At 50.0% G+C, this 13,041-nt stretch overlaps 1 protein-coding gene across 1 annotated transcript in view; it reads right to left on the reverse strand.

The window, feature by feature from the left end:
• Positions 1 to 13,041, reverse strand: part of diaph3 (diaphanous-related formin 3) — a 124,731-nt gene that overhangs the window by 30,482 nt on the left and 81,208 nt on the right. Inside the window, 4 exon segments of the mRNA XM_067260952.1 lie at positions 574 to 625; positions 844 to 889; positions 891 to 940; positions 11,476 to 11,611. Of these exon segments, the coding sequence (XP_067117053.1) occupies positions 574 to 625; positions 844 to 889; positions 891 to 940; positions 11,476 to 11,611 (284 nt within the window).

Here is a 13,041-nt window from a genome sequence, read left to right on the forward strand (position 1 = left end):
ATTTCAGTCACTGTGTCATTAGCTTTCCCATTCAGCAGAATTAATATTAAGCTACTTAGCGCGTCGCTACACAATGCAGACCTCGCTTAACATGGTGTGTGTGTGTGTGTAGTTGAGTTACTCCTCCCACACGTCCACACACAGACTCCAGCTGAGCAAAACAAAAGTGTCACGCATGCCCACGCAAACACGAGAGCGCACACACACACGCGTCGGCGTGTTAAGAAGCAGGAGAGCGGCGTGCTGGTGGAGAGGCAGGACAGACACAGAGGCCCCAGGCGGCATGCTGAAAGGGCGAGACAACACGTCAGAGACACGCGCCCCCTACTGGAGGACACAAGTAGCGTGGCTAGCGGCAGCCCAGAGAGGCTGGGGCAGCCCAGAGAGGCTGGGGCAGGGAGGCTGGGGCAGACCAGAGAGGCTGGGGCAGCCCAGAGAGGCTGGGGCAGGAGAGGGCACAGGGAGGCTGAGAGCGGACAGGGGGTCACCAGGAGGTCGAGCGCAATGGAACTCGCTGGTTCCGCATTCAGAGGTTTTTTTTAGGGGGGGGGGGGTTACCATGGTTACGGGGGCCTAAGGACCTGGCGGTAGGAAGTGGGGCTGATCTCGATCTGCTGCTGGACATCTGTGGGATCAGTGTATACACACACACACAGGATCAGTGTATACACACACACACACTCAGGATCAGAGTACACACACACACACTCAGGATAAGAGCACACACACACACTCAGGATAAGAGCACACACACACACACACTCAGGATAAGAGCACACACACACACACTGTGGTAGGTGAGATCCGGGCTGGGCAGGATGTGTGTGTGTGTGTGAGACTCACCTCTGGGTCTGGGTGCTCTCTTCCGCCTGTCTCTGAAAGCTGCTCCCTGACTGGAGAGCCTCCAGCAGGGTGTCCATCACCCCAGTCTCATCGTTCTCTGTGGAGGGAGGGAGGGAGGGAGGGAGGGGGGATAGGGAGGAGGGAGGGAGGGGGGATAGGGAGGAGGGAGGGAGGGGGGATAGGGAGGAGGGAGGGAGGGGGGATAGGGAGGGAGGGAGGGAGGGGGGGGGGTAGGGAGGAGGGGAGGGAGGAGGATGGAGGGGGGGGATAGGGAGGGAGGGAGGGAGGGGGGGGATAGGGAGGAGGGAAGGAGGGGGGGGAGATAGGGAGGAGGGAGGAGGGGAAGGAAAGACAGTGAGGGAGGAGAAAGATAAAGGGGGGGGGGACAAAAGAGAGGGAGGGGAAGGGAGGAAAAATTAATTAATTGCAGATTTAAGGTTGCCACAGCAACGCCAAAGATTATAAACGTTTGTTGGGCAGGGGAAGAGTGCGTGCGAGGGGTGAGAGTGCGTGCAAGGGTGAGAGTGCGTGTGTGTGTTTGCGTGGGTAATGGTGGTGGGGGTACGACATCACGTGTTGGAGTGGAGGGTTTGAGGAGCAGACGAGGTGGTAACTGGGCTCGTATATCAGCCCTGTGCTCTGCGTGTCTGGCCCGCCTGATCCCTGACTCAGGCCCTCAGAGGACCAGCGATAAACGGCTGGTGAGAAAGTTCAAGCTATTAACCTCAGGCCATTGGCTTTTTACAGCACAAACGTCCCTGGAGGTGCAAGGGGGAGGGAGGAGGTGGTCCAATGTTTGTAATATCTAACATACCACACACACACACACACACACACACGTGTCCTGTGCATACAGACGGACACAAAGGAGAGCAAGAGCTATAAATGAGGCTGGGTTTGTTTTTCTTTTCCTGATTGATGGATTTGGTATTCACCTAGCTGGTGTTGCGCAACATGCATGACTGAATATCAGTGACTTCCTGCTTGACAGAAGCATGGTAACAATCGACAAGCTGTTCTGCCTGTGTGTGTGTGTGTGTGTGTGTGTGTGTGTGTGTGCCAGTGTGGATGTGAGTGTCTGTATGTGTGTGAGTGTGTGTAAGTGTGAGAAAGTGTGTTTGTTAAATCATTCCCTGAGGTGTAGGGAGAATGGGCACTGGCCCTGACACCTGCAGCAGAAATATTAACCTCTGCATTGATTTGCAATGGACACACACAGACACAGAGAGGATGAGGAAATAGATGTCAGGAACACACACACACACACACACACACACACACAGACACACAGAGAGGATGAGGAAATAGATGTCAGGAACACACAGACACACACAGACACACTCAGAGAAATGAGAAAAGTGAGAAGACCAATGACACCATGGGTAACCATTACCATGGATACCAGACCATAACAAATAGGAGATTATTATCACCATCACACTTAGGTCACCAGGGCTTGCAGGGAGACTCTGGAAGTGACATTCCCATTATGCATAACCACTCCTTGTTTGGTTTAAACACAGCTGAGTTGAGGGCGTTTACACTTGCACAGATGAACCACTAACTAACTCTGCTGGAAACTCAGTCATACTGAATCAGATACAGGCTAGATCATAACAAGGAGAATGACACAGTGTAGCTAGATTGCAGGTGTGCTGAGGGTTTCGGTAGCTAGGGAAAGAGTGAGTAAAAAAGGAGAGATAGATAGAGAGAGCGTGAGAGGCACATCAACAGGGAGACATGAGAAAGAGTTAGGGAGTTAGACTATTAGAAACAGACAAGACAAAGACAAGGATGAATGAGAAAAAATGGACGACGTGAGAGAAAGGAGAGAGAGAGAGGAGGCAGAAGTGTAATCAGTAGTTGGACGGATGTGCGCTGCGTCCTGACACTGTCAGAGGGGTCAGGGGGTGGCTGGGCTGGAGGTCTGAATGATGCAGCTCGTCAGCTGACATCTCCATTATTCAACGCCGGTTCAAGGGCTGAGGGCGAGGATTAGGTCCTTTCCTCTCATCTCCACCCCTCATTTATTCTCACCCCATCTCTGCTTTCTTCTCCTCTACTCCTTTCTGCCCCTCCTCTTATCTCCTACCCCCCCCCCCTTCAATTATTCTCACCCCTTATCTCCCCTCACCATCCTTCTCCGCCCTGCCTCTTCCCTTTCTCTTTGTCTCGACTTTCCCCCTCCCTACCTCTCCCCTCCCTACCTCGACTCTCCCCTCCCTACCTCTCCCCTCCGTCCCTGCCTCGACTCTCACCTTCCCTACCTCTCCCCTCCCTACCTCGACTCTCCCCTTCCCTACCTCTCACCTCCCCTCCCTACCTCTCCCCCTCCTTCCCTGCCTCGACTCTCCCCTTCCCTACCTCTCCCCTCCGTCCCTGCCTCGACTCTCACCTTCCCTACCTCTCCCCTCCCTACCTCGACTCTCACCTTCCCTACCTCTCCCCTCCCTACCTCGACTCTCCCCTTCCCTACCTCTCACCTCCCCTCCCTACCTCTCCCCTCCTTCCCTGCCTCGACTCTCCCCCTCCCTACCTCTCCCCTCCCCTCCCTACCTGTCCCCTCCCCTCCCTACCTTGACTCTCCCCTTCCCTAACTCTCCCCTCCCCTCCCTACCTCTTCCCTGCCTCGACTCTCCCCTCCCTACCTCAACTCTCCCCCTCCCTACCTCTCCCCTCCTTCCCTGCCTCGACTCTCCCCTTCCCTACCTCTCCCCTCCGTCCCTGCCTCGACTCTCACCTTCCCTACCTCTCCCCTCCCTACCTCGACTCTCCCCTTCCCTACCTCTCACCTCCCCTCCCTACCTCTCCCCTCCTTCCCTGCCTCGACTCTCCCCCTCCCTACCTCTCCCCTCCCCTCCCTACCTGTCCCCTCCCCTCCCTACCTTGACTCTCCCCTTCCCTAACTCTCCCCTCCCCTCCCTACCTCTTCCCTGCCTCGACTCTCCCCTCCCTACCTCAACTCTCCCCTTCCCTACCTCTCACCTCCCCTCCCTACCTCTCCCCTCCTTCCCTGCCTCGACTCTCCCCCTCCCTACCTCTCCCCTCCCCTCCCTACCTGTCCCCTCCCCTCCCTACCTTGACTCTCCCCTTCCCTAACTCTCCCCTCCCCTCCCTACCTCTTCCCTGCCTCAACTCTCCCCTTCCCTACCTCTCCCCTCCCCTCCCTACCTCGACTCTCCCCTTCCTTCGTTCACTGCCTCTTCTTTCTATGCATATAAACCCACCTCTGTACTTATAGCGGTTCATGTTGTTTAATTGTAACTTGTTTAACTACATGCTCCTATGGTTCTTCCCTTTGGCACTTATTTTGGTTGGTCACAATGTGTGCTTCATGTTTTGGCTACTCGCAATGTTTTGTGGCTATCTTGTTGTTATGATCAGTGACCTATGCACTTTGTAAAGCTCTCTCTTGGAAGTCGCTTTGGATAAAAGCGTCTGCTAAATGAATAAATGTAAATGTACTGTATTGTGTCCTATCTGACATTAGCAAATGTCAGCTGTCATTCAGAGATGAAAGCAGGCAGAGAAGTGAATCCACATCAGATGTACAAGCTATTCGCTGCTTCCGGATGCATCCACCTGGCTCTTTCAAGATCGCTGCGAAGCACGTCTCGAGACTGGATGTAGCTGACTGTTTTCTTGAAGGAACATGGAGTATGATATGGTGGGTCTGTCCTTCAGAATCATAATATTTCTAAAGCTCTTATATGAACAGAAGAAGCAGGACAGAGTTGCAGGATGTATCCATGGTCTCTCTCACTCTGTCTTTCAATTCAATTCAATTGGCTTTATTAGCATTTAGAAACAAATGTTCATATTGCCAAAGCAACGGTGGAGCCACAGAAACAGTATTCATACCATTACTATGGACATCGGTATACTATTAATGTTACCACTGTTCCAATGTTAGGGAGTCAGGTGGCTGAGCGGTGAGGGAATCGGGCTAGTAATCCGAAGGTTGCCAGTTCGATTCCCGGTCATGCCAACTGACGTTGTGTCCTTGGGCAAGGCACTTCACCCTGCTTGCCTCGGGTTAGTTAAGTATTTACTGTAAGTCGCTCTGGATAAGAGCGTCTGCTAAATGACTAAATGTACCACATGTCTTTCTATGTCTCTCTCTCTCTCTCTCTCTCTCTCTCTCTCTCTCTCTTTCTTTCTGTCTCTCTCACTCTCTCTGTCTTTCTATGTCTCTGTGTGTGTGTCTTTCTATGGCTCTTTCTCTGTGTGTGGCTGACATTCCTGATGCTTGGTGAGCTGGTTATGGTCACTGCCTACCCAGATAAACACACACACACACACACACACACACACACAGAAGGATCGAGCTACAGTCTCGCCTCATCTTTCTCAGACTAACATTGGGACACACACACACTCCCTCTCCGTAGGGGAGGTAACACCACCCTCTCCCAGCCTTCCATGGTCCAAACTAGGTCCTGCTCCCCAGTGGCACTAACCCTGCTTCCCACCCTCCTCTCCACCTCCCTCCCTATTTCCTCCCCTACTCCATCATCCCCTCCCTCTCCCCCATGCTCCTCTCTCCCCACGGGGTAAAATATCCAGGGCAGACCATCCCAGGAGCAGTGGCTGTACCTCCCAGAACCACCCACACCCCCCCTGTAAGTCCTCATCCCCACCCCCCGAAGAGCACACTTCCCTGCAGAGCTTATCCACACACCTGGGCCCCGCCGCCAGGCTCCAACCAGAGAAGCAACATGGCCTATTTCCATGTCTGTTATATGATGTGTGCTGCCCAGCGCTAGGGTAGGGTAATAAGGCTATAAATAGTGATGGCTACATATAGCTGTGCTAGCGACTGCTTAGCCTATGGATTGCTAGGCACAGCGCTGCAGTCGCGGTCTGTCCTTGCTGAAGTCTAGAGGCACACTTCTTCATCGTTAGGAAGATGCGGGTGGCGAAGCAGGCCTTTTCTCTTCTCCACAAGTCACAGTGAGGATGGGTCACAACCACAACCACCTCCAAGCAGGAGGGAAAAGCTAGTCCCATACACACACACACACACACTCACTCACTCACTCACATAAAATAGAATCCCGCACTCTCCAAGTCCTAACATGCTTGCTGTTTCTACCACCCAAGTAAAGAGAGGTGTGCGTGTGCTAATGGATCCCATGTGTAAGAAGCAGGCTTTGTTTCTCTGAGGAGAATATTAGCTCCTCGTCTCCATCGACAGCTGCTGAAACAACACCTTGCCTGGGGACGGTTCACGCAAAGGTAACCTGCGCACACACACACACACACACACACACACACACACACACACACACACACACACACACACACACACACACACACAGAGAGAGTCTGGCTCAGTGTGTGTGTGTGTGTTGCTGCCATCCCCATGTATCTGGATGTAAAGTGTGTGTGTGTGTGCGCATGTTTGTATAGCCATAAAAGTGAAATGAAACAACATAAACCTTTGCGGTTTGACAGCTAAGGGTTGTGTGCGAGTGCAAATCGTTACCTTTCACATAATACACTTTACAGAACTGTGAAGAGAGCTCATTTTAGTGAGAAATCCTCACAACCTACATGCACATGAAAGAAAGCCTTCACAGACCTGTCAGTCATGGGTGGGGGCTTGTGGGTGAAACATGGCTGAACCACAAATATGATGATTCATTTAACCAACATATATGTTATCATGGTGTTGAGGTAGACTTGTGAGGCTTGCAGGGAAGAGAGAAAAAAGTACAAAAGCAGTCTTTCTCTGAATAGAGCTTCTGAATGGGGCTTTGATGTGAGCCTGCGTGTGTGTTTGTGCCTGCGTACGTGGGCACGAGGAGGTAGGTCCGTATCTTTAAACAATCCAACCAGCGACCCACGTCACAAAAAAGTCAATCGAGTGACGCCAAAACCGCCGTATCGTCCCCTAATCGAAAACCGCTAGCCCCTGTTGCTAACCTTTGTCGCTAGCCCCTGTCGCTAGGCTCTGTTACTAGGCTCTGTCGCTAGCCCCTGTTGCTAGGCCCTGTCGCTAGCCCCTGTCGCTAGGCTCTGTCGCTAGCCCTCACCCGGCCCGCCAGCTCCTCCACTCTCCCTCAAAGCACTACTCAGTCAGTCCCCGTTAAACACCCGTCAAACAGCCAGACCTCTCTCTCAGTGGAGAGAAAACCAGTAGGTTGAAGAGAAGTGAGCGCAGCATATTAAATAAAAGAGAAGGGGGGGGGGTACACTCAAGACCACTGCCCCCCTCCACAAACACAGAACCCTTTTCACAAAAAACAACAGAGTAATAGTTAGTTTTGAAAGAGCAGGTGCTAGTTATGTGGGGGGAATGAACCTCTACCAATCAGGCATCATTCAATCACACACAGAGGGCCCAGGATAACAGTGGGCTATTTTCCCTGGTTTCGTGGGGCTGTGTCTACCCTGTTGTTATATTAGGACCTGTGTTTCACAAACAAACTAGTGGGGGGCTCTGAAGAAGGCGGGAACTGGGGGAGGGAGGTGGGGGGCACACGGCAAGTGACAGTTACTGCAGCTGTGAAGGGGAGGACAATTCCAAGTGTTGTTTTGAACCCTGGTGAACAGGTCATCCTCTCCTCCTCCCTACCCCACTCCTGTCTCTCTTCCAAGGCTGCCTCTTTCTTTCAACGTGCCTTCTCTCTCACGGGCTGCTGGCGGCGGTGGTGGTTTCAACTTCTCCTCCTTCTCTCGCTCTGTGTGTATCCCACCTTTCATCTTTCCATCTCCCTCGTTTCCATTCTAGGCCTCTCCTCAAAGCTGTTAGCATCTTGCCATGCCGGGGTACGTGTGTGTGTGTCTGTGTGTGTCTGCGGAAAGAGGGGCTGCTCCTTCTATTTGACATCTTAATAGTTTATCCTTTGTAGCCATGTAAGGAATGTTAAATAACGGTCTGATGTGTAATTTGTCGCTCCACAAACATGCTCGCTCCGGGCCTACCCTGGGAGTTAATGCAACAGATTTGTCACGGGCGAGCCAGGCGCAGACACACAAGAGAGAGGGAGAGAGAGAGAGAGAGAGAGAGAGAGAGAGAGAGAGAGAGGGGGTAGAGAAAACACCTATTCAATCTGAATTTCAATCTCCATAGGGCTCTATGCAAATGAAGTGTGTTATTTCTCCCTCGTTCTCTCTCTCTCTCTTTCATTCCCTCGCTCCCTCCCTGCCTCGGCGTGTTTAGCAGGAGCAGACAGGGAGCAGATGAAAACATCTCCCTCATTAGCAGCTCCTAAGGCAGGCAACCAGTTTAGAGGAGAACAAAGGAGGAGAGCACCTAGGAACAAGGTGGGAAACAGTCCTCCATGATCGGGCCTCCTAAAGTAGGCTAAGCTGGCGCTAAATTTAAAACAAATGACCCAACACAGAAGGGAGGAAGGAAGGCAATACCCACTTTCATCACCAGTGGCTTCTTTACTCCCATTCTCCCTCCCTCTTTTTTTTGTTTTAAATTTAAGACACAGACTAACGAAACCAGAGGAAATTGCCCACCGTTGTCCTGGGCTCTCCAATATCTTTTTTTGTTAACTTCTTTTCCCCATTGCTCTCGTTTCTCATTGTATAACATTTCATATAAACCCGGTTCGCTGGCTTTAAGGGCTTTTTACAGGATTGACGGATGATCAAATATTAGAGGGGAAATCTCTGTGGCAGACATGCGTTCCGGACAAACAATGGGAGGCTCTTTAGTTAATAAAGGATTTCTGCAACTGATTTTCTGTCTGACTGCATTCATGTCTGCATTTCTGTGTTCTTTTTTTTTTGTTGCACTGGCAGAGGTCATGTTTGTCAGAAGGTCTGTCATTCAGAGTCCATTTATGTCCTCATATAGGCTAGATAATGACTATCAATCATTGTGCATGATAGCAGAAGACTCTCATTAACTTGAGTAGATGATGGTAGCTACCTCGTAAACTTGAGAGAGGGGATAAACCAAGGAACTTAAACAGTAATATACTAGTTCATCATAACTCCTTCCTTAACAAGGGCTGCCTGCAGTATATCTGCATCAGAAGAGGCACTACTAGCGCTGTTAACCGCCTTAGGATGCTAATGTATGGCTAGCTGCTTGGGTAACAAGTCACTTTTACAAACACCACGATAACCAGCTACCCCACCGAACAGGGAGTCAGGTGGCTGAGCGGTTAGGGAAGCAGGCTAGTAATCTGAAGGTTGCCAGTTCGATTCCCGGCCGTGCAAAATGACGTTGTGTCCTTGGGCAAGGCACTTCACCCTACTTGCCTCGGGGGAATGTCCCTGTATTTACTGTAAGTCGCTCTGGATAAGAGCATCTTCTAAATGACTAAATGTAATGTAAATGTAATGTAAGAATAGCTAGCTCCAGCTCTTCAATGGCGCAGGTGGGCAGTGATTGTGTGACGATTCTGATCAGAATCAGAAAGGGATTTATTCGCCATGAAAGTTTGCACAGACAAGGAATTTGCTTTGGCAGGAAGGTGCATACAATAAACATATACCTAAAATTTAAATATGTGGACTAACTATACTAAGGGTACATAAACTAGCAGTACTAAGTGGGATAAATATAAGTTGCCATAAAAATGATGAAAGAGGCAGGCAACAACTGCTGTTGTTAGGTAAACACAATATACGGAAACCAGTTAGTTTGGAAACCAGTAGGGACATAAAACCGGCAAGGCGAAGCTAGCCTCGGGCTAGCTACCACTAGTGCTGCAAAGTTATTTCAGGTGAGACAACCATGCTAGCCTGGGGCCAGCTGAGGCTTCATACCGCCTTTAACCTCACTACCTTGTATATTACTGATATTACAGCTGTCTGGAACATTCCCAGATAAATTATTTCCATACCTGGATGGCTGATTGCTCTTTGAAAAGCGTTATGACTTTCTCACGTAGTTAACGGTGAAACTAGATGGAGTCTGAGTGCTTTCTGAGAGCAGAATGTTCTTCTGTCAGAGTACTGACAGGCCCACAGGCTCTTATTACTGTGGGTTATTAGGTATAGCTCGGTGGTAGAGAATTTGACTGCAGGTTTGGTTCCCCCACTGCGTGTCGCTTTGGATCAAAGCATCTGCTCAATGAGCAAATGAAATTAGCGTATCACTGATGCTAGTTGTTTCAAAGCAGCCTTTTCAGAGTGTGTTCATGTGTTGTTGTCCAGGCACAGAGGGACAAGTAGGTAGAGGAAATGGATCAGATCAAATCTAAATGTATTTGTATAGCCCTTTTTACAAGCAATGTCAGAGAGGGCTTCACATACGCCCATAGAACTGCCCCTCAACCAACCTAAACCCTCAAAACAAAATGGAAGAAAGCTTGGGAGGAGCTATTCAGTGAGGTATCCCCTCCTCCAGAGATGATTAGTGAGAGAGAGGTGCAGAGCAAAGGCTAAACATAGTCATACAGCAGGGAAGTGTCAATGGGTGTTGAAACACCAAAATCCAGTGTTCATAATAAACACTTATAATAAACACTTACTCACTACATAGCAATAGAGCACGCCTGTTTGTGTATGTGTGTAAAAGAGAGAGAGAGACAGTGGTAAGGCCAAGGACAGCCCTCTCCACGCAGTGGTTCGGTTGAACTATCTTAATGCGAGCGTATCCAGACATGTTTGGGGCTGCAGGCCCGCTAAGCCTCTCCAACTACGCTGGCTGTGATTCTTCGTCAATAGAAAAGTTAGACACTAAACGGAACGGTGGTTACGACTGCACTACCACAGGACACGCACAAGCACACACACTCCAAAGCTGGTAAGAATCCCTATTGTGGGTTGGCATCAACCACCCACCTCTACTCCTGTCAGTGTGAGATAACCACACACACGCACACACAGCTGGTTAACCTATGACCTAGCTGGACCTAACCGCGAGCACCAAGCCTCCTGTTGTCCTACAGGAAGGCACAGCTAACCTGTTCATCATCATCATCATCACGAATGACAATAGACGGCCAGCCATGACAGAAAGTGGATTTGAAAGATGACATCAAATCACAAATTGGCTGATCTCGGTGGGTGTTGATGGGGGTGGGGGGTGGGGCGGGCGTGGATGAGGAGTGGTGGATGAGGAGTGGTGGATGAGGGGTGTGTGTGTGTATGTGTGTGTGGGCTGTCTGGCAGCACGCCTGGCACGGCGTGTCCATGCTTATGTAGGGCCGAGGATGGCGTTGCCAAGCTACCCTGGACAGAGCCAAGCATGACTGCTGGAGACCCAGCTCCTGGCACACCAAGTGTGTGTGCGTGTGTGTGATGTGCGTCTGCGTGCATACTTGAGTGTGTGTGTGTGTGTGTGGGCTCGCTGAGATGGCGGCAATGAAGGGATGAGCTGGCACGGTCTAGCTGTATACATTTCCTGTCTCCCTGTGTGTTTGACTGCAGAGTTTGTCAGCGGCTCTGCTAATGCTGTGCACATTAACCAGGACAGTCACAGCACACTGTGTACTTTAGGGACTCAACCTAAATGTACAGCTCAGTGGTTAGAGCATTTGTCTGCAGATCGAGAGACCACAGGTTCAAATCTCCCTCTCTGAGTTGCTTTGGACAAAAGCTAAATGAACAAAACATGTTATTACTAAGTAAACGGAGACCCTAGTTAATGATGAGATCCCAGGATCTAAACACCGTGCAGTGTCATGAAATGAAGGATTCTGATTGGGCGATGCTTACCTGCGTTGCCCTCCAGCAGTCTCTTCTTCTTCTGCTGTCTCTCGCGCTTCTCTCTCTCCGCCTGCTCCTGGGCCGCGCAAGCTCTCCTCTTCTTCTCCTGCGCCTCTCTCCTCCTCACGTTCTCTTTCAGGGCTTGCTGTGGGCGGAGGCAGGGGAAGAATGAGTGAAAAACATAGGAGGCGTGCAGGAAAATAATAAACATCCCGTGTACGTGTGTTTGTGTGTGTGTGTGTGTGGTGCAGAAGTGAGATGAGGACATCTTCCACCGCAGCCATTAGTGGCTAATGAAGCTCTTCAGGTGACTCTCCAATCAACCTTTTTCATCACACCCTCGCGCGCACACACACAGGGGAGGGGGGGAGTGAATGAAAGAGCGAGAGAGAAAAATAAGTAAATTCATTTACATCCTCTATAGTGCACATTGGTTTTGGGCTAGTAACTTTGCAGCCATTTTGTTCTTTGTATTCAATTCTGTTATCAAATTTAGAGGACATCCTGGACTGATAAACATGTGAAAACCTTGACTTCCTCCCAGGGCCTCTTGAGCACACAGAGAGAGTGTTGGTGTGAGAATGAGAGCCAGTGAAGTGAAATCTCATTAGTGAGGATCTCTGTTTTGTTGTCGGAATGCTCCGGAATCTTGGAGTCCATCTGGAGAATGTGTAGGAGAGGAAAACACCCGAGATGGCAACAGTACATACATCCTTCACTCACTCATTTTTTTCACATTTTTTTTCACGTTAAAGTAAAGAAGTACAGTAGTATGGGCTCTGACAGATACGTAAGTAAAAAGTAACCATTACCACTACCTGTTCGATATTTTTTCAACGTTTCAAAAATATATATTTTTTAAACTTTATATATATAAAAAAAAAACAATGAAAAGTATTGTTTTACCGTTAGAAAAGTATTTTGTAAAACTTTTGTGGAAAATATTTTGTAAACATTTAAAAACTTTAAATGAAAAACTTTGAACACAAAAGGTCTCGTTTTTCCTCCCTGTCTTGATCTCGCCCTCGCCCTCCCCGTCTATCTCTCCTTTTCTTCCTTTGTGACAGGGAAATAGTAGGTAACAAGAAGCTGAATAAAAGTGAAGGATAGGAGTAAAAATTGAGGTGCGTGCCCCCCCCCCATCCCCCTCTCTCTCACACACACCATCGAGCAACACTGAGGCCCAGATACGTTTTCATCGATCAGAAGAAAACGAATTGCGTGGTCTTGTGTGGTGGCGCATCATTGTATTTGTGACATGTTTACCGTCGGACAGGAAGGGAGATGATTGAGAACCAGTCTCCCGATGGACTGATTATCTAGCTCTGAGGCAGCAACCTTTACCACCCCCCCTCCCTGCCTCTCTCTCCTCCCCATACGCCTCCCCCACTCTCCCCCCGTACACCTCCGACCGCCCTGTGTCCCTACTCCCCCGTCAGTCTGTGTTTCTGTCTAGCTGCCAGTCTGCCTGTCTCTCCTCTTCCTCTCTGTGGCAGATGCAGCCATAGGAGCTCCACACCTTGTCTCTCCTCTTCCTCTCTGTGGCAGATGCAGCCATAGGAGCTCCACACCTGC

The sequence above is a fragment of the Osmerus mordax genome, chromosome 22 (genome assembly GCF_038355195.1).
Source record: "Osmerus mordax isolate fOsmMor3 chromosome 22, fOsmMor3.pri, whole genome shotgun sequence".
Taxonomy (NCBI): domain Eukaryota; kingdom Metazoa; phylum Chordata; class Actinopteri; order Osmeriformes; family Osmeridae; genus Osmerus; species Osmerus mordax.